The sequence below is a fragment of the Ovis canadensis genome, chromosome 1 (genome assembly GCF_042477335.2).
Source record: "Ovis canadensis isolate MfBH-ARS-UI-01 breed Bighorn chromosome 1, ARS-UI_OviCan_v2, whole genome shotgun sequence".
In the NCBI taxonomy this organism is placed as follows: domain Eukaryota; kingdom Metazoa; phylum Chordata; class Mammalia; order Artiodactyla; family Bovidae; genus Ovis; species Ovis canadensis.
Window position 1 is genome coordinate 44,805,351 of NC_091245.1, and position 27,576 is coordinate 44,832,926.

The following is a 27,576-nucleotide window of genomic DNA, read 5'->3' on the forward strand; positions in this document are numbered from 1 at the left end:
CTTTTTAAAAGGAATTCCTTACTTAGCTCTGTACTTTCTGTAAAATACTGCAAAATGGTGTGCATCTGCAAGTTAAAACACTTATAGACAGCAGGCTAAAGCTAAACAGAATTTGATTGCAGACCTAACTATGTTTTTCTGTGTTTTGTCACCAGAAACATGTCATGCTAGAATGTGCTCAGGATTTTTTGAACAGTCCATGAAAGGTGACAGGGATGTTAATCTCCACTTCAGCCCTGGCAACTTCACTCAAGTCCTTGGCATTCAGAATCAGAAGATAAGCAGGCTTTTGTCCTGCCCCAGGGCTCACCACCACACTCAGAACTACACCTGTTAATGAGAAGTTAATAAGGCAGTGTTGAATTAAAAAAAAAAAAAAAAGCCCAGAGCCATAGATTAAATATCATTGAAATAATACAGGAGACATTACACTCACAAATAAAGAAAACCAGATGACATGATAGCTTGTTCTGACTCTTCTGTCACCTGGCTGTGTGGCAACCATGCAAGTGAAAGTGTTAGTTGCTCAGTCGTGTCTGACTCTTTGCAACCCCATGGACTGTAGGCTGCTAGATTCCTCTGTCCATGGAATTCTCCTAGCAAGAGTACTCTCTTGCATCGCAGGCAGATTCTCTACCGCCTGAGTCACCAGCAAAGTCCATGGCAACCATGAGAGGGATGTTAAAATTTTCAAGTCCCCTAGACTATAAGCTCCAGGAAGGGAGTGACAGTGTCCTTCTTGCCCACCATTGTATCCTGATAGCCTACCACAATGGTTAGAACACAGTAAATATTCATTGAATTCTTATTTAATGAATGTTTCTGTGTTTTTATTTGTGTCATAAGATTTAACACCTGCTCTACTTATTGCAAAAAATGTTGTGACAATCAAATGAAACATGTATTAAAGACTTTGAAAACAGTCAGGTATATTATTTCTACAATTTCCAAGACCTAGCTTGGATGCTTACTTTTATCAAACTAAATAGGAACAAACTTTTTGCAGTTTTAACTGGATGCACTGCAAATGTAAAATTACTTAGTGTAAAATGGCTCTAAAACTCTTTATTCTATTCATTTCTCTGTGGTCTCCCATATTTTAAACCCAGAGAGTATCACCTACCCTGCTGTTCCAGCTTTGTAGTTGAGTGTATCTGAATTGCTGTTTTACAGACTGTTGCTCTGGATCCCCTTCTAGCCTCAGCTTACTGAAAACAAAAACTAGAACCAGAATCTCAAAGCCTCATTCTCTTGGATCAGTTAGAATATTCAGTTTCCCTCCTTAGAACCCTGTTTCTTTTCAGAAATGTATCTAGGTCAGGAAAGGCAAAACCTAGATAGCATGCTGCTCCTTCTTCCTTCTCGCCTCCATCTAGAGCAGATACTGATATTCCATCGTGACACCCGATGGTGCTCTAAGCATTTTTCCAACAGTACCTAATGAAACCTGGCCATAAGATAAAACTATTTTTCAAACATATTTACATTCTTTAGTGCTGTCCTATTCAATAGCAGGAAGGATTATTTCTGAACATTTGGAAATAATCAATATAACTGCTCTCCTAGTGAATTAACTATATGAACTCCAATGAGAAGAGAGGGTTCAGACACATCTATTACTCTCATTACCGTCATCTTCCTCCAAGGCATCTGGGTGAGAAACAAAGATAGGTTCTGAGGGGTATGAATCAGGCTCTTGCCATACCCAGGTTTCTTTAGTTTTGACGTTCAGCTTACAGAGCTGCTTATAAGAAAGAAAAATTAGTCAATAAATTAGTCAGTCAATATGCTTTACTTGACTTACATATGATTCAAAGTACCATTCAAATATTAGGAAGAGGAATTAATTACCCTGTCTGGAACAAAGTGATTCAAGCCAAGTCCATATGCATATGTGTAGGGTTTCCCACCATACTTCTGGTAATTGATTTGAGGAAACTCAAATGCTACAAAATAAAAAACATGCTTAGGAAAACTCAATTACTCTCTCTGAGTGGAACATTTTGTTCTCTCACATGTGAAGTTTTTTCCTATACCATCTCACCTTGGCGAGGCCCTGAAAAGAGAACCTCAGGTTCCAGCCAGATGGTCTCGTCACTGCACAGAATTGCAGTGGCAGTTGTATTGGGGAGTGTGACTAAATTCTTGCCTGTGTCAGCCTAAGAAAGAGGATAACAGAAACCTCAGTGAGCAAGGAATAAAAATCAAGCAGCCATGAGAACAGTTTCCAAGTTTAGTTTCCTGAGTTCTTAATTTCTTAAGTCAACATGTAGAAGAGTCAGTACAGAAAACTCTAGAAGGGAGAGACAAAGAACATGACTGAGAAAGCTGCCCATGTCCATGTCAGTCACTGAGTGTGTATCACTGGGAAAGTCAGAGATATATAAAAGAAATATAACCTCATAGTCTTCTCATCTGTGAAATGAGACTGACCTCAAAGAACAAAAAGGGCCATATAGGCCCATATAAGGCCCTGAGGATGTGGTTCTGGGAAAAGAAGTATTTTGCTTCACAGTAACAAAGACTTCAACCTCTAGGTATCCATACAATGTTTATCTCCTTTAAAGTTTGCTATATTTTGATTTTATTGGAAAAATATCATATCCTTATGTTGTCAAAAAAGAAAACAAATGAAAAAACTTCTGGACCCGATGTTTTCTAAGATCTCTTGATACTGAAATTGCCCCCACATCATTTTTCAGACTATATTATGAAAGGAATGAATATCATGAGCTCTTCAGAGAACATATGCATTTAGTTTTGCACTAAATACTTGAATACCTGGTTTGTACTAGACTCTATTCTAGGCATTTGTGATATTTCAGAGAACAGAGTTCCTATTGTTATGGAGTTTACATTATAATTTGGAAAACTATAAATATAGATAAAGTGTTTAGTACACCATGAATGTGGAGAGAAAAACAGAGCAGAGTATGGGGGATCAGAAGTGTGAAGGGTAAGTGATTTATAATTTTAGTAGGTAGTCAGGGTGGGCTTCACTGATAAGGTGATATTTGGGATAAAACTTGTAGGAGATGAAGGAAGCAATGTAGATATCTGGGGAAGAGCATTTAAGCAGAGGAAACAAATTGCAAAGGCGTGAGGCAGGAGTATTGTCAAGGGTGCTTGAAGAGCATTAAGGAGACCAGGTTGGCTGTGCTGACTGAGCTGGGGGGAGAACACAGGAAAGGAGGGTAGAGGGGTATAATGGGGTCAGACTGGTTAGAGCCTGATGGGTCATTGTGAGGACTTCGGTTTTTCTTGTGAGCAAGAGATGAGCAGAAGAGTTTGCAAGGCTATGATTTATTTTTAAAAGAATCAGTCTGGCTGCTCTGTCAAGATCCCTTTAAGAATAGGGGATATACAGGTGTGAAATCAGGAAAACCAGTCTGTCTTGTAGTAGTCTAGTCAAAGGAAAACAATGGTTCAGACTGGGCTAGTAGCACTGATGTTAGTGAGGAATGGAAGGCAGAGGAGAGGATTTCCTAATAGGTAAGATACCGGATAGGGAACAGGCATGAAATTAAGTGAGAAGTCAAGGATGGCTCCAAGGTTTGGGGCCGAATAGTTAAAAATTGGAGTTGTCACAATAAAGATGGGAATTACTGGAGGTGGGATAAAGTTTTTGGTAGGGGAAGAGGAGAAGTTTGAGTTTTGTCTTATTAAACTTGAAATGTTTACTGAACATCAAAATAAAGACTTAGCATTGGCAATAACATACAAGAATCTTGAGTTAAAGGGAAGTTGGAAGTGGAAGTGCAGGTTGATTTAAGGCATGAGTCTTTAAGAGGAGTGAAAGTACAAATAGAAGCAGGACAAACGGGTGAGTCCTGGTGCCCTCCAACATTAAAGGGGCCACAAGACAGGAAAGAAGGGATAAATGGAGGGGCAAGAAGAGTCAAGAGAAGGATTTTATAAGAAGGCAAAATAACAGCATGATATGCACGAGTTAATAAAAACAGGAGGAGAGTGAGATATATGACAGAATGGGAGTATTGTAGAATAATGTCCTGGAGTGGGTGAGGAAGGATGGGAAAGACTAGTTCTGAATAAGACCAGGGATAATTCAGTATGAGTACAGATGCTGGTGGGTGAGTAGATGTGGTGGCAGGAGTCTACATTCTTTTCTGATTTCTTTCATTTGTTTAGTAAGAGAGGAAACAGAGCCATTAATTGAGTATGAGTGTGGAGGTGGGAAGTTTGAGAGAGGAGGGTGTGAAATACTTAACTAGGAAAATGAAGTTGGGAAATGTTGCAGTAAGGTTTGTGGTCATATATTAAAAAATGGGCCAATTAACACAATTGTGTATTTTTAGCACTTGATTTGAGCCTTAGAGGTACAAGCATGGAGTAGGTGGAGAGTTGAATTTAACTAGGATTTATGACTTTGACAAATAAATTCTATAAAGTAAGAAAGTGGCAAGAGAAATGAGGATCTACTCAAGGGGGTGATTACAATGATCATGAAATTTTAACTGAATAAGAAGGGAAGATAAGTCTTCAGGGGAGTGGGAGATGGTGAGCAGTTTCAATAAATTGGAGGTTCTGGTGGAAATTGTAATAGGGTTGGTAATCTTGAAAGGAAAGTCAGAATGTGTCCTGTATAAACCAAGGTTATGATAGAAGCACAGTCAAAGGTAATAGCAAGGTCAATTGTATGAGTTGGGAAGTGAGTGGCTGAGTTAGAATGGAAGACAGGATCAGTGGAAGATGTCAAGGAACTGAGGCCAGGCTGTTGGAAGAATCATCTATGATGTGTATACTGAAATCACTGACAGTTGGAAGTAGATCACGGAGGGGAGTGTGACACTGAACCAAAAGAAGAGGGAGTGGTGATTGGTACATGAAAATAATAATGAAGGGTTATATATATATATATATATATATATATATATATATATATATATATAAATGTACACATACCACTTGGGTATATAATTAGTTGAAATGAGATTTGAAACTGAAAGATTTTAAGGATGGGCAGAAGGAACAATGGTTTGGAAGCAGCAAAGTGGAACAAGTGTTCCAACTCCAGGCCCAGTGGTACAAGGGCTGGAGGAGAAACTGCTACCCCTGGAAACTGCTGCTGAAGAGACCAGTGTCCTAGAGAGTGTCAGATTTTTTGGTAAAAGAGATAAGATGGAAGGAACCTTCTGAGCAGAGGATAGATGGAATTTTTCTAGTGATGTACAATGAACTAAAAGGAAATAGTGAAAGATTTTCAGAATTGGGAAGAGATAGGAGGTGAGGAATGGATCTTGTAAGATTCCATGAAGTGTGACTTCAAGGCTCTTCGTGATGATGTTGGGAAGCAGAGAGCAGCATGTATGTATATATACATATTGATACATGACTACCTAAAGGTGGCAAAATAAAGAAAATTTTATATATGTCTCTCTCTCTCTCCATGCAGAAGACCTGGAAATAACAATTGATCCAACACAGTGAGTCCTTATGATTTGTAGCATTGTATGAATTAAGAAGAAAAATACAATTAGTTCAAATGTTGATGTTGAACACTTTACTTATGGGACTGTAACTTTAATGATTTTACTCTGTTGTATCTTATTTTTTCTATTATTAAATTCAGGCTTTTTAATGTAAGAGATCTGTAACATCATCTTTGCTTTCCAAACCAGCACCTCCTTTTCACTCTCCCTCTCACTATTTTTCTTTTTAAAACAGATGCGTTTATCCTCTGATACTGCAAAGTCACTTCTGAGAGTCTATCCTATTGCTATATCTGCATATACATAAAATAACATACATACAAAGTTATTCCTTGTGAAATTATCTGTAACAGTCAAAAAATGGAAATGACTTGCTCAGCAGTGAGGGACTGCAGCATATTGGTAAAAAAGTACACTGTGTGGTTGCAGAAAGTAAAATCTTCAATATATATTTTAAAATGAAAATAAGCAAGGAAAAAAATGTGGATATAGAAAGTTACTTTTTGTGTAAAAAGTGGGAATAATAATTCTATATGTTGGCATTTTTTAATATTTTCATAAACAAATGCAAAGGAAAGACATTAAAAGTTAAACATAGAAGTGAAGAGGAATGGTATGGAATGGATGCAGAAAGAGGTTGGAGTGACACTTTCAGTGCAAACCTTTTTAGATTATTTTGATTTTCTGACCAATTAAATGCACTGCCTATTCAAAAATAAGAAAGATATATTAAAAAATATCACCATTATTTCAATCACAAAACCTGAAGCTTTAGTCATCTTATACTCTTTCCCTTCCTTAGTCCTTCCTTCATTTTTTTAATCTCTTCTCTCTCTAATTTATGATCTAGTTTTCTCTTCATTGCCAAACTTTAAGAGTACAGGCTATAGTAATTGCCACCACATTGTCACTGTGGCTTGAAACCTGATTTCTGCCTCTCTTCCTATTCTCCTAGAGGTCACTAAATCTGGGTTTTGGCTCCTATCTTCAGCTTCATGTTTTTCAGCTTGCCTATACATAGCAGTGGACATCAATGAAACCCTCTCTTGCTTTGTCAATGTGGCATTTTCCTCTCTTAGTTGTAACTAGGACCCGTTAGTGATTTTTTTTTTCTTTCTTTTTCTGACTCCTCTTTTCCTACTACTTTCTGCCCATGGGTGTTTCCCCAACTTATGTGCTTGGCTATCTTTTCTTTCAACATTTTCTGGCTGTCAAGTTCTTCATTCTTAAAAATCAACAAATTTGTAAGTTTCTTTTAGAATGCTTACTCCAAAGTATGAACTTTTGCTGCTAGCAATGTCTATCCTCATATATTTGATCATTTCAATGCTGATAACTATTAGCTCTTTTCTTCTAACCCTGCTTTGTGTCACAAGGACCTGCCCTTCCACATGAAAGCCTACCAGATATTTTCATCAAGATGTTGTTGATGCTGATCTTGTAATTCTCATCAACAACAATAAGATCAGCATCAACAACATCTTGATGAAGATATCTGGTAGGCTTTCATGTGGAAGGGCAGGTCCTTGTGACACAAAGCAGGGTTAGAAGAAAAGAGCTAATAGTTACTGGCATTGAAATGATGATCAAATATATGAGGATAAACATTGCTAGCAAGAGAAGTTCATACTTCTTTGTTGTTGATGAGAATTATAATGAATATTATTTAACACAGTTTATGTGGGGGACTATATTCAGAGATTGATATATATCACCTCATTTATTGATCACAAAAATCCTGTATGGTGGATATAGACAAAGAAAATGAAATGAAAGTGCTAATTACTCAGTTGTGTAAAACTCTTTTGTGACCTCATGAACTGTAGCCTATCGGGCTCCTCTGTCCATGGGATTCTCCAGGTGAGAATAATGGAGTGGGTAGCCATTTCCTTCTCCAGGGGATTTTCCCAATCCAGGGATTGAACCTGGGTCTCCTGCATTGCAGGAAGATTCTTTACTGTCTGAGCCACCAGGAAAGTGCAGATAAAGAAAAGGGGACGTGAAAAGACTAAATGTCTTGCCCCAAATCACGTACTAGAAAGCTGGAAGCCTCGGTTAACCTGTTTTTGTCTTCAAGCCAGCCCTTTTACTCATTATTACCCTTTCCTCCTAGTTCTACAGTTCATGTTTATCTCCAAATTTGCTCTGCCTATTGCATTTCCTATTTCCAAAGGTATCAACACTTTAGACACATAGGGTTTTGCATGTCTAAGACTTAATTCATTCTGCCATCCAGTCAAATGTAGGATCCTTTTAATTCTATCTGTAGGAATGCTCACTTTTGCCTTTCTGTCGCTACTACCACTACATTTTTCTGGCACCTACAGAATTTAAATTGTCTACAATCACAGGCCCCTATCTTTCTCCTTCACTTCCAATACTACTTACACATGACATAGCCTTATTTTAGAAAATCAAAACAGCAAATGACTTAGTTATTATTTAGTCCAATTTATTTAGGTTTCAGAACGGGCAACTGAACTTTGGGGTAACTTGCTCATTGAGAGACTTGCTCAGGGAAGCTGGACATTTAGCAGGAGAGACAACTAGAAGAGTCAGTACACTTTATTTATACCCAGTTCACCAACTCTGAATATGGCTTTCTTCTATTCAAAATCCTTAACTCCCTACCACCTGTCAAATAAAATGCAAACCTTTTACCCTAACCTAAAAACCTTCAAAGATTACCAACCTATTGTTTTAAGTAATTTTTGCCCACTTATCCCACTGTTTTCGTTTATGCTCTAACCAGTTGGATTGCAATCAGTTTTTTGTTGTTTGTTTTTTAGCAATCAGTTTTTAAAAAGATTTTGTAGAAAAAAGAAAAACAGGTTGAGAGTGAAAACTGGTTTCACTTTGACTCTTCACAACTGGATTTTGCTAATTCATGAGCTTCAGTTTCATTTATAAAATGAGGGGAATTGAATTTGCTAATTTTTAAGGTCCCTTCCAGTTCAGAAATTTTGAGCCTTTATGTATAAACACACAGCAGGAGGAAAAATCCTGAGGAAGATGAAACATTCTTGTTATATCTGAAATCTATGTAGAGGGTGGTTACCTTGTCAATATTCAAAGGAAGGACGTATCTCCTAACTTCAGGCTGAGGAGCCTTTCTGGCATTTTTTTTCACCTCTTCCCAGTTCTCACGTAAATTGGCTAAATATAAATAATTATAAACAAATTCAAATCTGCAAAAATAAAAAGTCAAACATGAGGACAGACAATTACAAAAATTTTAGAGACATGATGCATGTCTTTTAAAAGCACAAGTGCCTGTCTCTTCTTTAGTCTCCAATCTAGAAACTCCTAAAGACTCAGGTATACTGCAGCCACTTCTGCCCACTCTGGGTGGAGAAAAGAGTCCTGCTTCATGGATATGTTTAAAAACAGCAGCCTTTGAAACTTTCTGCTCTGTTTCTCTATCACCATTCTGTCTGTGTCTTCAGGGGCTACTGTCTCTTTTAGTGACTTGCTGTTCTGAAGAAAGAATGTCTGTCTTTTCTAAAAAAAATCAAACCCAGAGCAGATGCAGTTTAAGGCTCCTCAAACAATCTTGTTAAATTTGAGGGAAATTAAGTTTAAGTTCATTCATCAAGTCATAGAATCTTTTATTTTCAGGTCTGTTTCATGGACCTGAGCAGTTTTCAATCATTAACCATGGTTTTTAGGTTCAGTTTGTGTTTCTGATTACCTAAACTCCCTACAGCTTTTTAAGTCATATTTTGTGACTTAAGCATACTTTTAAAAGATATAACTCAGATTAAATATTGAAAGCAGTATCTCTGAAAACAAACAAACAAACCTGATTTCCAGGAGCAACTGGAGATGTAACATTTATTCTTTCAGTGTACTCTCTTACCCTTTCCAGCAGCAGAGATCCACAATCAGAAACTCATGGTCTTCATAGGTATTGATGTGATGAAAGAGGTTAAAAGGAGAGGTCCTGTATTTATTATTGATATACTTTTTTCTTTTTTTGTCAGCAATATGAAGCCAAACCTAAAAGTGAGAATATTTTGATGCATTTAAAAAGAAAAAAAGTCTGCATTATGAAACACATATTCTTTGGAATCATAAACCTGACAAATAAATGTAAGGCTTACCCCCATGGTTTCATTGGACTCAAAACAATCCATGTAGTTGGCTCCCCAAAGACTCCATGAAGAAAGAAACTTGAATAGATTAATTTTGACTGGTGTCTCCACAAAAACAATATAGTTGGGAGTCAAACCAAAACTGTTCAGAAACAGAAATAAACTTGTGAGTGGGAAGGGTTGATGCTCAAACCACAGAGAAATATGTACACATGAGGTATGGTCATTTATATGAATCAACAGTGCCTACATGAAATTAATTACATTTAAATTTAGGTTTCTGCAAGAAAATGTCATGATCAGGACTGGTATCAAAGGTAGGCAAAGCAGATCTTTAAACTTGAGTTTTCCTGAAGATTCATAGCAGGCCTTCGAGTTACCTATGGACGTAAGATGGCTTGAATCGGTCACTGCAGGGGAATTGTACAACGATCTCTGACTTGCTTATTGGATCTTCCTTGTCTGAAATAAAGTGGTTTTAAAAGGCTGTGGAACAGCCTCTTTTTTTTAAATACAAAGCATTTAGAACAGCTTATGCGAGCAAAGAAATACATTTTCAGATCTTGATTTTTAAAAGAGTTTATTTCCATTTTCACAGTCACTGGCATTTCTGAGGGAAATTTCATGTGGAGCTGCAATCACCCAGGAAAATCCAAATAGCAGCAGATTTGGAAAGTACACTCAAACAGTGTGTGGTAGATAGAGTATAGTGGAGTCACATCTTACTAACTGAAGGAGGGTTCTAAGTCAAGGGAGTAGGCAAAACTTTAGTATGGTCAAAGTGACTTTTACACTCTCTTAAATTAGCTGTAAAGTTATAGAATATGTGGTTTTGTTGTTTGTGGGTGCTAAGTCCCTTCAGTCATGTCCAATTCTGTGAGGCCCTATGGACTGTAGCCCATAAATCTCCTCTGTCCATGGGATTATCCAGGCAAGAATACTGGAGTGGGTTGCCAGGGATCAAACTCCTGTCTCTTATGTCTCCTGCATTGGCATATACCACTAGTGCCACATGGGAAGCCCTTTCTGTGTCAATAGCCCGGTACAATAATTCTTAAGCACATTAAAGTTTATTTGCTACTAAGGCAGCGTCTTTAAACCTTAGTGTACACCAGAAATACATAAAGAGCTTCTGAAAATGCTGAGCATGGGCCCACCCTCAGAGTTACTCATTCAGTCTACCTCAGGTGGGGCTTGAGATTTGTATTTCTAACAGGTTTCCAGGTGATGCTGCTGGTCCAGGATCTAAACTTCACAAATTATACTAAGCAAAAACTAAATAAAAATCCATATATACTCAAATGATTCTATTAATAAGATCAATATCAAATTTCTTGCAACGAATGGAGGATGAATGTAGAATTCTAAAGAGTACTCTCTTCTGTTTTAGCATTCTTTCTCTATAGTCTATATATGATTAAAAGGTTTTGTTTTTAGTTTTGGGAATTAAATACATATAAAATACTGAATACACTTTCTTTTTTTTTTTTTTTTCATATACGTACACATATGTTTGTTTAAAATCTTAATTGTGTCTGGCACATGGATAAGTGCTTAATAACTATTTGCTTGATTTGAATCTAAATTTTATATGATCAAAGTCACATATACACTACATCTTTGAAACACTGTAGAACAGAACATGGCCACATGCTTTTTGTATTTTCAATTTGTTATTTCCTACTATGGTGCTATTGGGTATTTGTTCCCTGGTAGGGTGAGGATGAGGATATTTTTCTGAAAATCTGAAAGTAATTTAACAGTCCATATAGTGCAGTCCTCATATTTCTGATCTGACATCTTGCATTTCCAGTAATTTTCTCACATTATCTATACTTGTTTTAAGAAGAATCAAAGTGGTAAACTGACCTGCTTGTAGTGGTGGGATCTTTACAATATTGTAGGCAATTGAAAAATTTTTCCCAAAGCAATTACCAATGTTGTAAACAGTCCCATCATTTTCAATGTGGGGGTGAGCAGTGGCTCCATTAACTGAGACATAGTTGCAAAGGTCAACCTATGGAAGGAAAAGAGATGTCACCCATGTTAAGAGAAAAACTGTATTGTATCTTTGGTCCCGCAATCTGACCTCACCATGACCATTTGCACCTTTACCCTAAGTGCACTTTCTCCTTCCTTCTATCTCTCTGGGGTCCTACTTTCTTTCAAACCTGTGGAAGTTCCAACTTTAGCGTAGAGCTCTTCTCTGACCCCCACGTTGACCCTTCATGCCTTTGAAATTTTTAAGTTCTCTCTGACTGTGTTCTTCTGTTGATGTAGACCATGCATTTCTCTGTTCGGTTATTTTCCTTTCGTATATACAAGCTGTCCTCAAACAGTGATAAATTTTAATCCTGAAACATCTTTACATTTTCCTTATTGAATTACATTGAACTGCATGTTGATAGTTATTAATTTTCATTTTTCAAAAACACAAATTTTGTATGATACAACCTAAATACCAAATCCAGTGTCTTACATGTTAAGGAATTTGGAACTGAAAGAAACCTCAGAATTCTAGTATAGAAAGTCTTAACCTAAATACACTTCAGGGGAACCATGAATTCCTGGAATTAATGGAAACTTCTGAAGACAGGATTCAGTACTTCAGTTGAATTTGGATTCTTATAAAAAATTCAAAACCATCATCTATCACAAACCTCTCAATTTACCTAAGGAGAACTTGAGGAGTCAGAGAAGTCAAGTGACTTGTCAAAAGATGCAGAGCACTAGAATTTCTGCTTGGGACCTACTCGGTAAAGATTTATTGAATAAATAATCCATGGTTATATATTTGTCTAACCAAAGTGCTTTCTATTCGATTAAGAGAAAATGTTTTAAAGCTTAGGGAGCTTTTGGCGCTCTCACTTAAATATTAGGCAAGACATCCATTCACTCAGTCATTTGTCGGGCACTCACTGGGCTTCTATTGTATGCCAGAAGCTGTGTCAGAGTCTAGGAAAACAGCGATAGTCCTTGCTTTTCAAAATCTCAGTCTTGACTGGCAGTATCCAATAGTGCAGCCACATGTAGCAATTTAAATGTAAGTCAATCATAATTAGACAGAACTTCAAATTCGGTTCCTCAGTCACATTAGCCACATCCATGTACTTAACAGCACTTGGACGATGTAGATATAGAAGTGTTGTAGAAAGTTCCATTGACAGCACTGTACTAGACAACTGATTGGTTCAAGACTGAGAAAGGAGTACATCAGGGCTGTCTGCTGTTACCCTATATGCTGAGCATATCATGAGAAATACCGGGCTGATAAGTTACAAGGCAGGAATTAAGATAGGTGGGAGAAACATCAACAATCTCTGATATGCGGATGATGCCACTATAATGGCAGAAAGCAAAGAGGGACTAAAAAGCCTGTTGATGAGGGTGAAGGAGGAGAGTGAAAGAGCCAACTTAAGACTAAATATTAAAAAAACGAAGATCATGGCATCTGGCCCCATTACTGCATGGCAAATAGAAGGTGAAAAGGTGGAAGTAGTGATGGATTTCCTCTTCTTGGGCTCCAAAATCACTGCAGACCATGACTACAGCCATGAAATCAGAAGACAATTGCTTCATGGCAGGAAAGTGATGACAGACCTAGACAGTGTGTTGCAAAGCAGAAATGTGATTCTGCTGACAAAGGTCCGTATAGTCAAGGCTATGGTCTTCCCAGTGGTCACATACAGTTGTGAGAGCTGGACCATAAAGAAGGCAGAATGCCAAAGAATTGATGCCTTCAAACTGTGGTGCTGGAGAGGACTCCTGAAAGCCCCTTGGACAGCAAGATCAAACCAGTCAGTCTTAAGGGAGATCAACCCTGAATACTCACTGGAAGGACTGATGCTGGAGCTGAAGCTCCAGTATTTTGCTTATCTGACAGGAACAGATGACTCATTGGACAAGTCCCTGATTCTGGGAAAGACTGAGGGCAGAAGAAGAGGGTGTCAGAGGATGAGATGGCTGGACAGCATCACTGATGCAATGAACATGAACTCGGGCAAACTCCGGGAGATGGTGATGACAGGGAGGCCTGGCATGCTGCAGTCTGTGGGGTCGTGAAGAGTCCGACATGACTGGGTGACTGAACAACAACACTAGAACAATGAGCTGGAATAAGTGCAGTAAGTGCAAAACCATATCTATAAAGAAAAGCCGTTTAACCCAAACTGGGAGATGAGGCAGGGCTTCCCAAGGGCGATGACTCCAACTCGTGTTGAAAGATGAGTAAAAGTCAGTCAGATGCAGAATGATAACGATGTGTTCTAGGAAGCAGGAACCTTGCTGTAAAGGCATAGAGGTGTAAATAGTGAATGCTGCTTAGGGAAGTCTAGTCATTCAGCATGGCTGTGGTGAAGAGCACACATGGAGAAGGAGAAATAAAAGTGGGCCAGCCACAAAGGTCTGTGTTTTAACTATATCTTGGAAACTGTGGGTGCACTAGATGGAATAGCACATTTATACTTGCATTTTAGAAAAAAAAATACTTCTACTGAATTAAGGAAGTTGTATTTAAGGGAATCAGTCTAGAGGCAAAGGTACTTGTTAGCAGGCTATTTCAGTCATGGTAAACAAATAAACAAACAAAAAACCCTCAAATTTTTAAAATTACATTTTTATATGAAGTTAGGGTATAGTGCTGCTCACAATGAAACTTAACTTCTAATAAAGTCTATTCTGGAGCCATACCATGAACTTCACACTTCCAGTTAAATTACCATGGCAATCTGATATACTGTCAAAGTCAAATGAGTAGTTTAGAAATTTAGTTTCAGGACTTCTCTAGATGATTTACACACACACTCATATGCGGTTACAAACATACATCTAAACCAAGAAAAAGCTGTTGAGAATATGTCAAACCTTAGTAAACAGTCCGTGGGATTATAAATCAGCCTGTAGTATTGAGACCCAGTGTTGTGACTACTTTCCTTTCTATTCCTATTACACTCAGTTTCTCCTTCTGGTCTTCGCTGGTCTCCTAGTTCTTTTGCCCTCCCATACAGCTTATGCATAGCTTCCAGATTAAATAACCTAAAGCTTTGCTATACCACTCCTCTGAACAAAAACTTTCAGTAGTTTACCATCAACCAAACAACTTATTCCAAATTTTTGTCCTTTATTCAAACTTATAGTTTCACTCTACCCTTGACATGGCATGCTCTGATCACTAGTTTGCACCTAGGAAGGCTTTTGTCCCCTAGCGGGGAAGTTGGAAATGCTGGGGAGCATTTGGGTTTTGTGCAATGATTGAGGACATGTCTGGTGTTTAGTGGGTGAGACCAGGGATGTCAAACCTCTGCAATAGGTGAAATAGTCCCCATAATGATGAAGTGCCACCTGCCCAATGCCAATGCCACCTCCATTGAGAAATACTGCAATTCTAGCCAAAAAAAAAAAAAAAAAATCCTTTATTCTCCAGTTTCCCACCTCTATTTGTTTGGTCATGGTACTTCCTGTATCTGAAATGTTCTTTTCCCAAATTCAATGAAGTTTTGCCTTCCCTCTAATTTCTAACTCAAATACAATACTTTAAAATCTTCCTTGATCTGCCCTACTTCACACCCTTCAACACTGCTAGAAGTAATCTTTATATGCACTTCCATAGAAGGACTCCTTTTGTGAAAGGACTTACTATATTCTATTATAGTTAGTTCTATTATAGTTAGTTCAGTTCAGTTCAGTCGCTCAGTCGTGTCCGACTCTTTGAGACCCCATGAATCGCAGCACACCAGGCCTCCCTGTCCATCACCAACTCCCGGAGTTCACTCAGACTCACATCCATCGAGTCAGTGATGCCATCCAGCCATCTCATCCGCGGTCATCCCCCCTTCTCCTCCTGCCCCCAATCCCTCTCAGCATCAGAGTCTTTTCCAATGAGTCAACTCTTCACATGAGGTGGCCAAAGTACTGGAGTTTCAGCTTCAGCATCATTCCCTCCAAAGAAATCCTAGGGCTGATCTCCTTTAGAATGGACTGGTTGGATCTCCTTGCAGTCGAAGGGATTCTCAAGAGTCTTCCCCAACACCACAGTTCAAAAACATCAATTCTTTGGGGCTCAGCTTTCTTCACAGTCCAACTCTCACATCCATACACGACCACTGGAAAAACCATAGCCTTGACTAGACGAACCTTTGTTGGCAAAGTAATGTCTTTGCTTTTCAATATGCTATCTAGGTTGGTCATAACTTTTCTTCCAAGGAGTAAGCGTCATTTAATTTCATGGCTGCAGTCACCATCTGCAGTGATTTTGGAGCTCCCAAAACAGAAAGTCTGACACTGTTTCCACTGTTTCCCCATCTATTTCCTATGAAGAGATGGGACCAGATGTCATGATCTTCATTTTCTGAATGTTGAGTTTTAAGCCAATTTTTTCACTCTCCTCTTTCACTTTCATCTAGAAGCTTTTGAGTTCCTCTTCACTTTCTGCCATAAAGGTGGTGTCATCTGCATATCTGAGGTTATTGATATTTCTCCTGGCAATCTTGACTCCAGCTTGTGCTTCTTCCAGTCCAGCATTTCTCATGATGTACTCTGCATAGAAGTTAAATAAGCAGGGTGACAATATACAGCCTTGATGTACTCCCTTTCCTATTTGGAATCGGTCTGTTGTTCCATGTCCAGTTCTAACTGTTGCTTCCTGAGCTGCATACAGGTTTCTTAAGAGGCAGGTCAGGTGGTCTAGTATTCCCATCTCTTTCAGAATTTTTCACAGTTTCTTGTGATCCACACAGTCAAAGGCTTTGGCATAGTCAAGAAAGCAGAAATATATCTTTTTCTGGAACTCTCTTGCTTTTTCAATGATCCAGCAGATGTTGGCAATTTGATCTCCGGTTCCTCTGCCTTTTCTAAAACCAGCTTGAACATCTGGAAGTTCATGGTTCATGTATTGCTGAAGCCTGGCTTGGAGAATTTTGAGCATTACTTTACTAGCGTGTGAGATGAGTGCAACTGTGTGGTAGTTTGAGCATTCTTTGGCATTGCCTTTCTTTGGGATTGGAATGGAAACTAACCTTTTCCAGTCCTGTGGCCACTGCTGAGTTTTCCAAATTTGCTGGCATATTGAGTGCATACTGATTTAGGTCAGGTATGATGTAAATCAAATCCCTTATGATTATACAGAGGAAGTGAAAAATAGATTTAAGGGACTAGATCTGATAGATAGAGTGCCTGATGAACTATGTACAGAGGTTCGTGACATTGTACAGGAGACAGGGTTCAAGACCATCCCCATGGAAAAGAAATGCAAAAAAAGCAAAATGGCTGCCTGAGGAGGCCTTACAAATAGCTGTGAAAAGAAGAGAAGTGAAAAGCAAAGGAGGAAAGGAAAGACACAAGCATCTGAATGCAGAGTTCCAAAGAATAGCAAGAAGAGATAAGAAAGCCTTCATTGATCAATGCAAAGGAATAGAGAAAAACAACAGAATGGGAAAGACTAGAGATCTCTTCAAGAAAATTAGAGATACCAAGGGAACATTTCATGCAAAGATAGGCTCGATAAAGGACAGAAAAGGTATGGACCTAACAGAAGCAGAAGATATTAAGAAGAGGTAGCAAGAATACACAGAAGAACTGTACAAAGAAGATCTTCATGACCAAGATAATCACGATGGTGTGATCACTCATCTAGAGCCAGACAGACATCCTGGAATGTGAAGTCAAGTGGGCCTTAGAAAACATCACTATGAACAAAGCTAGGGGAGGTGATGGAATTCCAGTTGAGCTATTTCAAATCCTGAAAGATGATGCTGTGAAAGTGCTCTACTCTATTATAGTTAAGTAATATATTAATTGATTTTTCCACTTAGATGTTAAGTGTTCTGAAAGTAAGAATGATGCCTTGAAAACACTGGGATGACCCAGAGGGATGGTATGGGGAGGGAGGTGGGAGGGGGGTTCGGGATGGGGAACACGTGTACAACTGTGGCAGGTTCATGTTGATATATGGCAAAACCAATACAATATTGTAAAGTAATTAGCCTCCTATTAAAATAAATAAATTTATATTAAAAAATAAAATAAAATAGATTAAAAAAATAAATTCACAAAGCAAAAAGAAAGAAAACAGCTGCAACTTAATAAACATTGGTTGAAAATGTAGATTTGTTTTACTGAATGCTGCATTGAGACTGCCTCATATCTCAGCAAAATTTATCACTTTCTAATATTGCTCACATGTTTCTTTATACTTTTTCATTTAAGGTATGGCTTTTATTTCTAACAAGAAGTTCTATAAGAAGGTGTAAAATTGGTGCAACACACTTTCCTAGAACCATGAATTTTATCTTTTCAATATTAAATGTGCCAGTTCCATGCTAGCCTATAAAACCCACAAAGAGCAGGGACCATTTTATCTTACTCTTTGATGTATCTTTTGCATCTAGCATACATTCTGGTACATGGAAGGGACTTAATACTTGTGTCACAATTAAATATGTTAGGCATTTTATACAGTTTTCCTCTAATTCATGCAATAAATATTTAAAATTTCACAAATGAGAAGAAAATTCTGCTTTATGTCACATCGCTAGTAGTTGATGACAAAGCAGGGATTTGAAACTTAATCTATCTGGCTCTCATATTCTTCCAAACAAAATGTACAGTGGACTTAATTCTAAGGTACAAATTCTAAATTCCTAAGCAATATCTTTTGAACACTGTGTCCTACCTGCTTAATTGTTTCCAAGGTCTCAGGATTAATCTTTGTAATGAAGTTGGTCTCAGTGCAGGCATAGTAATCTTCCCCCACTGGGTAGATATTAACAAGGGCATTGTCAGTAACCTCCACTCCTCGGAAGTAAGAAAAAAACCTGTAGAAGCAAATGGATTTTTTAGTCCAGTAACTTTCAAGCCATGAGAGAAAAATGGCTAATGTAAAATGTCTTTAATAACATGCAGTTGGGTTTCAGAAACCTGGAAAATATATTCTTGCAGGGATCTGGGAAAGCACAGGTGCCAAATTCTGTTATGACGATCCTTTTCTCAGTCATTGCCCGTACGTAAGCATCAGTGCGGATGAACCTGAAGGACATTGAGATATGGGAAATGTCACAGAGAAGGGGAATTAGTGTAGTCCCTGGGGAGCATAAAAGGTCATTCCATGTGCCCTTATCAAGAATCATAAATTCACAACATGGAGAATGAAGAGTCAGGTCACTTTCTTGGGGTGACTGAAGGAGAAGGAGACCATGTGCCATGAGCTCCAATTATAAACTTCACAGTGACAGATGAGAAATCAAGGCTCAGAGAAGCTAATGATCGGCATATATGGCCTGAGCCAGAAAATAAGACTTTTCCATATCATACTACATAGTCCCATGGATAGTTCAAATTGGGCTTCTGACTTCCTGTACCCTATGACTCACCAGCCTACACTGAGCAGGGAGGTATAGAACATGGTATGCTGAATTAGATTTCCTTCAATCTTCCTTCTATTCCTCTAGTGATTTTCTTTAATTTAAAATTTTATTTTGCTACTTTTAAAAGTAGATATTTTTGAATCCAGTCTCTTACACAGGCCGACCTCCTCAACCATATCCCAGACTAGACAGCGTACGTTGCCTAGGGTTTCTCATGTGGAGAGCCAATTAAAATTTGATTTTGTACTTTTGTGAAGAGAAAAAAGTACCAAGGTCTTTAGAAGGCTTTCTCTGACCTCCAAAATAAGCTTTCATAGCTAAATTTTTGCTTGACTTGATCTGTTTCTCTTCTAAAACAGTCCAAGTTATCCCAACTACTTCAAGACTCCATTTATTCTTACTTTTGATGTCTCTTCAGAATGCCTGAAATCTGTGGTGATCAACAAAGCCACTAACAGGCCTGAATATTAAAACATGAAACAAAGTATTTATTGTGGTGCTAATGAGTCTTTGTAATGAAGTTGGAGTGATGGCTTAGGGCCTCAAGCCTTTTAGCAACCATCTCCTGTTTTTAGAAAACTTATTCCTGGTATTATTATGACATATTTGGTCCTTGCCTGCTCTGTGACACCCCCTCCCTCCTTCCCACTGGCCTTTCTGATTACAAAAAAGGAAAGAAATCAAGCGATACATGGTCTAATAATAAAATGACTATTATTATTATTAAATGCATCTGATGGACTAAGCACTGTGTTCTCATTTTATCCTTGTAATAAACTCTGAAGTAAATTCTTTTACTTCTCCCATTTTTATAGATGACAAAACAAAGAAGTAGAAGTTAACAACTTGCCAAAGGGCACCCACCTAGACAAATGGTATCTAGGGCGTATAGGATTTGATGCCAGGCATGTCAGACTCCAAAGCCCTAGTTCTTTGCTGTTTCTTTATCCTGTCCTATAGCTCCCGGGTGTCCATGCAGACTCATGGCCCAGGAGGATTCTGAGTGGAGATGAGTATAAAGTCTCCTATTGGGTTCAGGAGGTTAAAAAGAACATGCAAGGAAGAGCTGAGCTAGGCCCCAACCCTAGGAAGGGGAGTGGAACCTAGTGTTCTTTACCTTCTGTGGTATGTGACATGTCCTTCTTTAAAGTCAAACTTGTGCAGGAGGGCTTGCCCATCAAACAGGTGGTAAAATGGTTCCGATCCAACTTCAAAGAGTCCTGGCCCACATCGAAGGAGACTGCCAGTCAACCAGAGGGGGATCCTGCCTGTGAGGAAAGTGAGACACAGAATCTTATTTCTTATACCTGCTCTTCTCACCCCTGGTAAGAAGCAGTGATTATATAAGCCATCTGGATGGGCAGCCTTTTACTTCTAAAGCTGGCAGTGATTTCCATTCCCAGCTCTCACGTGGAGTAGCTCTCAGGAAATGCCTGCTGGCTGACTCTCCTTTTTCTAGGGAACCAAGGTTGGGAAATGTGGCAGCATCTCTGAGTTTAAACAAAAGGTTGGAAGGAGACAAGGAAGAACATCTGGAATGGAATGGGATTCTCCATCTAACAGATATTCCCAGCTACCAATACATTTGCATTTTTACCATCTTACTTTTAAGAAAAAATTTCAAATTTCTTGATACAGGAGGGATGGATTAGAAGTAGAGATCAAGATACTAAAAAAAAGATGTGTTGATAGAACAAACCATTTCTGTGAAACAATAGGAAATTGGCTTTTTAAAATATAGAGCTAAATTCCTTTGAGAATATGGGCTATTGTCCAGATAAAGGTCACCTTGCTGTAGCAGAAAGTACACAGGGCTGTCAGAGACCTGGATTCTGCTTCAGGATTTGCTGTGTGCTATCTCTGGGCCTCAGTGTCCTTCTCTGCAAAATGAGGGACACACAATAAAGGTTTTAAGGCCATTCAGTCTAAACAGGTTGTGCCCTTTGGTCCTTGAATGTACAGCATATGGCAGTATTTGTTTAATCCTTGTCAACTCTCCAACCTGAAATGTATTATTTCATACAGCTCAGTTTCAGCAGTCCACTTTATACAGATTTATATTTCTGATAAAAATTTGAAAAGAAGACATGGCTTACCTAACAGACACACCATTAATTTGATTGCTTGCATCTAGACTGTTAACATCAGAATCTAGTTGAGAAAGAGCACTGGGTTCATCTTTTCTATTTTCCAGAAGAGGCAATTGGGAGGAGACAGTTTAAAGATGACAAAGGTATAGTCCCAGTAGTCAATGAATTCCAGTTAGGTAGCATTTTTAAAATATATATTTTAGAAAAGTAAAGAAAAGAGGAAATGAGTTCTTGGTATAAAAAGCCCAAATCTCCAGATTTCTCTCTTTGTAGCCCATAGGGGAACCTATGCTGAGAGATGCCAATGAATAAGGAGACAGCAAAGAGAGATCGCAACAAAAAAAAGAAGATGGCTTCAAGAAAGCTGAGACCAACCTGTAACATGGGCTGTGAGCGGTGAGGATAGTTCCTCCACAGTTTCAAACAGTTTCTTGTAACCACCAGCTGGATGTTCAACTCTGAAATGGTGGAATAATGAGGAAGAAGTTCATGTGGAATCTCAGGGAGTCCATGGAGACAGAGGCAGAGCTCCACAAGAAAAGATGCCCTCTACTCAATGCTGGTGTGTACTGCCAGTCCAGCTGGAGCTGAGAGTACAGTGTTTTGGGAGGAGATACGGTGGTGGTGGTAGAAACTGGGGAAGGGTGGCAGAAATGTTTCATGTTGGCAAAGGCCCAGGTTGGTTTTTCTCCTTTGATGACAAGGAAAATGACCTCCCTTTTAATATTACAGTGGACTTACCTTCCGCAGCTTTCCCATATTTCTGAGGACAAGTCAACAAATCCCATTATCATTGTCACTTCTCTTCCTGACCAAGTCCTTCCCACAGAATTATCCTACCCTGTCAGTACCCTCAGCTTACTGCATCATTCATTCCCTTGACTCCCAGTCTCATTCCTCTCCCTCTTATGTACTGGGAGACCACAGGTTTTGGGGTCAATACCTCATCCTTTGCTATTCATGCATATTATACCATCATCTCTTCCCACTGTCTTATTTTGTCACCAATCTCCAAGAGCTTCACTACATTTTAAAAGCAGTCGGATAGGAATATTTAGGTCATATATACATATATATATTTTAATGTTCTTCCTTCTCACTTTGGCTCATTATATGACTTCTTAGAGTGAGAGCTCTGACAAGACTGCCTAATTTAGGCACTTATTTTTTATTAAGAATTTACTATGTGCCACATACCATCAAAAGGAATTTATATGCCCTTCATTCATTTAAATATCACAGCACCAAAATGAGGTAAGTATTACTTATCCTATATATGGAAAAGCCTAGACTTTAAAAAGTAACTTGCCTAAGATAACACAGTTAAGAAATGACTGGACAAGAAGTAGAACCCAGGTCTGCCTCATTGAATCTTCATGCTCACTACTGCTTCCAAGGCCCATTCCAAGCAATAAAATCCCACTGTAACTTAGACCTGACTTCTAGATATTTGCTTCAATATGTGTATAGGAAGAAACAAACTCTCCCACCGAGACCCAAGGCTTTTCCTAAATGGATCCTCAGTTGTCTTCAGGAGTTCTTGAAATAGCTCATTTACCATCAACGCACTAAGGCATTAATAAAAAAATCTCCCAGAGATACTTACTGGATGGACATTTTCTCTTGGTAGAGGATTGAGAGTTCTGGCACCAGCTGTGGAGTGAGGAAGCAAGTCCTCAGCCAGGGGCCTTTATATGCCTTTTAAATCTCCCTGAAAGGAGAGGTGGCTTTGGGAACCTCTTCCCACCCCCTCAGCTGAGAGAGGGAAAACAGAAGTGGCTTTCAGGACTCAGATACTCCTGATACTTGAGCATTAATTTGAGCTGGTTGCTCGCTTAATTGTTTTTTGGCCATCTTCCAGAGACCTCAATCCTTCCCAAAGAGAACAAGAAGTGGATTAGAAAGAAAGGAGTTGTGTGGGAGTGGCTAGCATCAGGCCTGAGCTGATCCGTGTCACCCCACAGGAACCTGGTATCCTTCTCTGGTGCCTACCTCTCTCTTCCTCTATGCCCTCATCTTTACCCTCATTCACTATTCTTTCACTTACTTATTTTTGAAAATATCTGTTACTCATTGTCTATGGAGCAGGCATGGATAAGCTATCTCTGTCTTCACAGATCTTGTATCTCTGCACGAATGATAAGAAACTAACAAGCTATTCTATAAAATGTTATCAGCGCTATGATTGGAGAAGTATGGAGTGTTATAGAAGCACACTGCAGTACCTCTCACACTCTCTGGTCACATTTTTGACCCCTTCCAGGGCCCATTTCTGACCAGGCTGAGGAATTCAGCTGTGTTCTTTTGATGTGCTGCAGATGAACCCCTTATGATATCCTTGCTTTTCACTAAAGCTTGCCTGAACTCCACGTCACCTTCCTATTCCTTGGTACATGTGCTGCACTCAGAAAGTAAATAGCAATATTCCATTCATATTTCCACACACTTTTTACTAAGCCTCAATAGTTTGTCAGCACAAACGTGGTACTATCCAAAGGGCTCCCCAAGAACATACAAGATATATGCTATACCAGCTGATAACTAACATTTTTAAGAAACTCATTAACTTATTAACCTGTTAAACTCATTAAACTATTTAACTCATTTCAATATTAATAAGTGGTTAGGCTACTTATCCTCAAGATCTTCAACAAACCTATAAAGCAGTATATCTGAGCACTCTCCAAGATAGGTGACAAAACCTTACTTTCCCAGCATGTTTTGCACTGAAGATTCAGGCAATTGACCTGGACTCCATCAATCAGAGGCAAGGGCAGAAGTCTCAGTGGTACAGTGCCCAAGATCAGGGGTATCTCTATTCATCCAAGGCATCGTGGTGTGGAACCATTCTACAGTGGGGTCTGGAGCATTACCACTGGCCTTTTAGTCTCCCAGTCTCATTTTTTAGCTATCCCGGAGATGCTATTAGCTATCTAGTACTTAAAATTTGTGTGTGCAGCTTTGATTAACTAGAGGTAGTTTTACTATTTATAACTAAGAACTCTGTATCTAGAAAATGATGGTAATATAGGATACTATAGTATCACATAGAATGAACATCTGTATTGATATATGGAAGATTTTTGAGAATGTATCTAAGATGAGATAGGAAGAATATATAAACATTAGCCAGTCAAAGTGCAGGGAGAAGAGTTTAGGAACAGCCTGGAGGAATTTACAAAAGTCTGGAAGTGAGCAAGATTTGGGAAAATGACAAGAGATGAAGTTAGACTAGAGATAATCCTAGGCCAGATTTTGCAGAGCTCTGTGAACTATGAAAATAAATTGATACCCATATCATGAGAACAGAGGAAGTCACTGAAATATTTTACCCAGGAGAGTGATATGATCTGATCTGCCTTTTATTAAGACCACTCTGATTACATTGTGGACAATATGTTGGAATGGGAGACTTGGGCAATTTAAACTAGAAAGTGACCAAATAAGTGAAGGTAGTTGATGAAGGGGAATGGGGGGGGGGTGCGGTGGGAGGATGTGAATGGTCAGATTCAAGAACTGTTTCAGAGAAAGACTGATAAAACTCTGTGCTTGGTGAATGTATGGAGAAATAGAAGGCAGAACAAGGTTTGCCAGAAGGTTTCTGACTTGAAATATGGCACAGTTCAACGAGATAATTCATCAGTTCAGGTCAGTCGCTCAGTTGTGTCCGACTCTGCGACCCATGAATCGCAGCACACCAGGCCTCCCTGTCCACCACCATCTCCCGGAGTTCACTCAGGCTCACGTCCATTGAGTCCGTGATGCCATCCAGCCATCTCATTCTCTATTGTCCCCTTATCCTTCTGCCCTCAATCCCTCCCAGCATCAGAGTCTTTTCCAGTGAGTCAACTCTTCGCATGAGGTGGCCAAAGTACTGGAGCTTCAGCTTTAGCATCATTCCTTCCAAAGAAATCCCAGGGTTGATCATCTTCAGAATGGACTGGTTGGATCTCCTTGCAGTCCAAGGGACTCTCAAGAGTCTTCTTCAACACCACAGTTCAAAAGCATCCATTCTTTGGCCCTCAGCTTTCTTCACAGTCCAACTCTCACATCCATACATGACCACTGGAAAAAACATAGCCTTGACTAGATGGACCTTAGTCAGCAAAGTAATGTCTCTGCTTTTGAATATGCTATCTAGGTTGGTCATAGCTTTTCTTCCAAGGAGTAAGCATCTTTTAATTTCATGGCTGCAGTCACCATCTGCAGTGATTTTGGAACCCCCCCAAAATAAAGTCTGATACTGTTTCTACTGTTTCCCCATCTATTTCCCATGAAGTGATGGGACCAGATGCCATGATCTTCGTTTTCTGAATGTTGAGCTTTAAGCCAACTGTTTCGCTCTCCTCTTTCACTTTCATCAAGAGGCTTTTTAGCTCCTCTTCACTTTCTGCCATAAGAGTGGTGTCATCTGCATATCTGAGGTTATTGATATTTCTCTCTGTGTGATATTTTAGCAATGCAGACAGAGAAAAGCCTGATTTTAATATATTTATTAAAAGAAAGACATTACTGGGAGTTGTGATAGTTTGAAAGCTTTATAGAGAAGTGAAATGAGTTGGAATCTGAATGACAGCCTAGATATGGAGAAGGCAGAGAAGATGGAGAGGTCACTTCTGGTGAAGGGAGAGAGTGAAGGCAGTAGGAGAGGCACATGTTAGAAGGATTTTCTGACTCCTACACCGTTTCTGCCGGGTTTCATTTCCTCAGAAGGAATCTCATTTCCCTGAGTAGAGCCATGTGCCATGTTGTGATACCTGTACACTGGCAGTCCACTGAAGAGAAATCTCAGGAATACCAGGACCCAGATGCTCTTCTTCATGTTCACCTCTCATTACAAGGAACCAAAAAAGAAGGCTTTGTAGCAGCCAGGTGCCAGAAAACTACACTACACTGTACTACTACACATTGGCTGAGTGACGGGGCATTAACAAACTGTATTTTATATTGAATATCACTTCCAGGGAAAACCAGTCTTACTGGTGACCTCAACTGCACCAAACACCTTTCTTAGGTATTCCTGTGCTGCTTTGGGTATTCTGCAGGTGTAGTCATGTTATTTAAAAACAAGAACTGATTCTAGTGATTTTTGTATTCTGCTTTTCATCTTTGGTAGCCTTTATTTTTCCGCCTGTTTTAATATGAAAAGCCAGCTAGCTGCTTGAGGGATAACTGTCTGAAAATTACAAATAATGGCAATTCTGGGAAGGCTTACAGACTCATGGATGGTATGAAATGTCAGGTTACCATATGTGATTAAAGTCACAATGAAAACGAATTACTATGTATGGAACCTCACTGGGTTCTAAGTTCTTCAGGTATAAAGCAAGAAAAATAAGTATTAGTATTTTTTTAGCTAAGTACTCTGCATAAATATTAAGCAATACCAAAACTGATTCTCAAGGAGTTTGATTTCATGTCTAATTGTTAAGCTAATACCTTCTACCTCAGGTAACTTATTTCCTCTGTCCTCTCTCTGTGAAGTTAGAGAACAGCTGAGTTATATCCTTTCCAAAGCCCCAAATGTAGACCCCTCTTCCAGGTCTGAAAGCATTAATAGCTTGGTTGTATCTGACTCTTTGCAACTCCATGGACTGTAGCCCTCCAGGCTCCTCTGTCCATGGAATTCTCCAGGCAAGAATACTGGGGAGGGTTGCCATTCCCTTCTCCAGGGGATCTTCCGGGCAGAGGCTTTATGTTTGAGCCACCAGAGAAGCCCCCTTCTAGGTCTAACTGTATCCTTCTGTCATTTCAGTGTGATACACTGGACCTCCAATGGAATGTTACTTTTTTTTTCATCCTCTCCTCTTATTCTCTCCCTAATTTTTTTTTTTTTTTGGTTATTTGGTAAAACTAAACCATTATGTTTGATTTCTGTGTTTCCAAAGAAACTGTTTCATTGTGATAATTTTTGGTGGTGGTGTTGTCATTCAATCACCAAGTTGTGTCCTACTCTTTGTGACCTCATGGACTGCAGCATGCCAGCCTCCTCTGTCCTCCCCTTTCTCCCAAAGTTTGCTCAAATTTGTGTCCATTGAGTAAATGCTGCTATTTAACCAGTTCATCCTCTGCTGCCCCCTTCTACTTTTGTCTTCAATCTTTTTCAGCATCAGGGTCTTTTCCAATGCGTCAACTTTTCAGATCAGGTGGCCAAAGTATTGAAACTTCAACATCAGTCCTTCCAATGAATATTCAGGGTTGATTTCCTTTAAGATTGACTGGTTTGATCTCTTGCAGTCCTAGGAATGAAGGACAGGGAAGTCTGGTGTGTTGCAGTGCATGGGGTTGCAGAATCGGACATGACTTAATGACTAAACAACAAAATTGGATTTCTAGGTTTTTGCTTGAGCATTTAAATGAATATTATACTCTTCCTTAAGACTAAAAGAGGAATAGTTGAGTAGGAATGGATATATCAAGAGTTCACAGTGAAATCTGAGATGCTATAAGATCTTCATCTTCTCCATAGGGGTTAGTTGTTTATCCTTCCCTCCTGTAGCACCTCCTTACCCTGAAAGAACTTGCTCAGTAGAAACAGAATTTCAACCAAAGCAGTCATATTCCAAGGTCTATGTTCTTATAA

The 27,576-nt window shown here is 39.0% G+C and overlaps 1 protein-coding gene across 2 annotated transcripts; it reads right to left on the reverse strand.

The window, feature by feature from the left end:
* Positions 1-178: 178 nt before the first annotated feature.
* RPE65 (retinoid isomerohydrolase RPE65) lies at positions 179-22,610 on the reverse strand. Of its 2 annotated transcripts, XM_069564763.1 has the most exons (14): positions 22,600-22,610; positions 21,369-21,451; positions 20,021-20,171; positions 18,458-18,565; positions 18,213-18,354; positions 11,414-11,561; positions 9,925-10,006; positions 9,554-9,686; positions 9,310-9,449; positions 8,509-8,638; positions 2,045-2,159; positions 1,852-1,946; positions 1,630-1,741; positions 179-330 (listed from the first exon to the last, which is right to left on the reverse strand). In XM_069564763.1, the coding sequence occupies exons 1-14, from the start codon at positions 22,608-22,610 to the stop codon at positions 179-181; spliced, it is 1,602 nt and encodes a 533-aa protein (XP_069420864.1). The 2 variants fall into 2 exon arrangements, with proteins under 2 accessions (XP_069420864.1, XP_069420888.1); XM_069564787.1 differs by lacking the exon at positions 18,458-18,565.
* Positions 22,611-27,576: the final 4,966 nt, after the last annotated feature.

What these genes read in the sequence shown, in the direction of transcription:
- RPE65 (XM_069564763.1), bottom strand. An exon ending in CATGTCACATACCACAGAAG is followed by an intron (nt 18,566 to 20,020) that starts GTAAAGAACACT and finishes AATGTCCTTCAG; the next exon opens with GTTCATCCGCACTGATGCTT. An exon ending in TGCCTTGGAGGAAGATGACG is followed by an intron (nt 331 to 1,629) that starts GTAATGAGAGTA and finishes TCTCATTAACAG; the next exon opens with GTGTAGTTCTGAGTGTGGTG.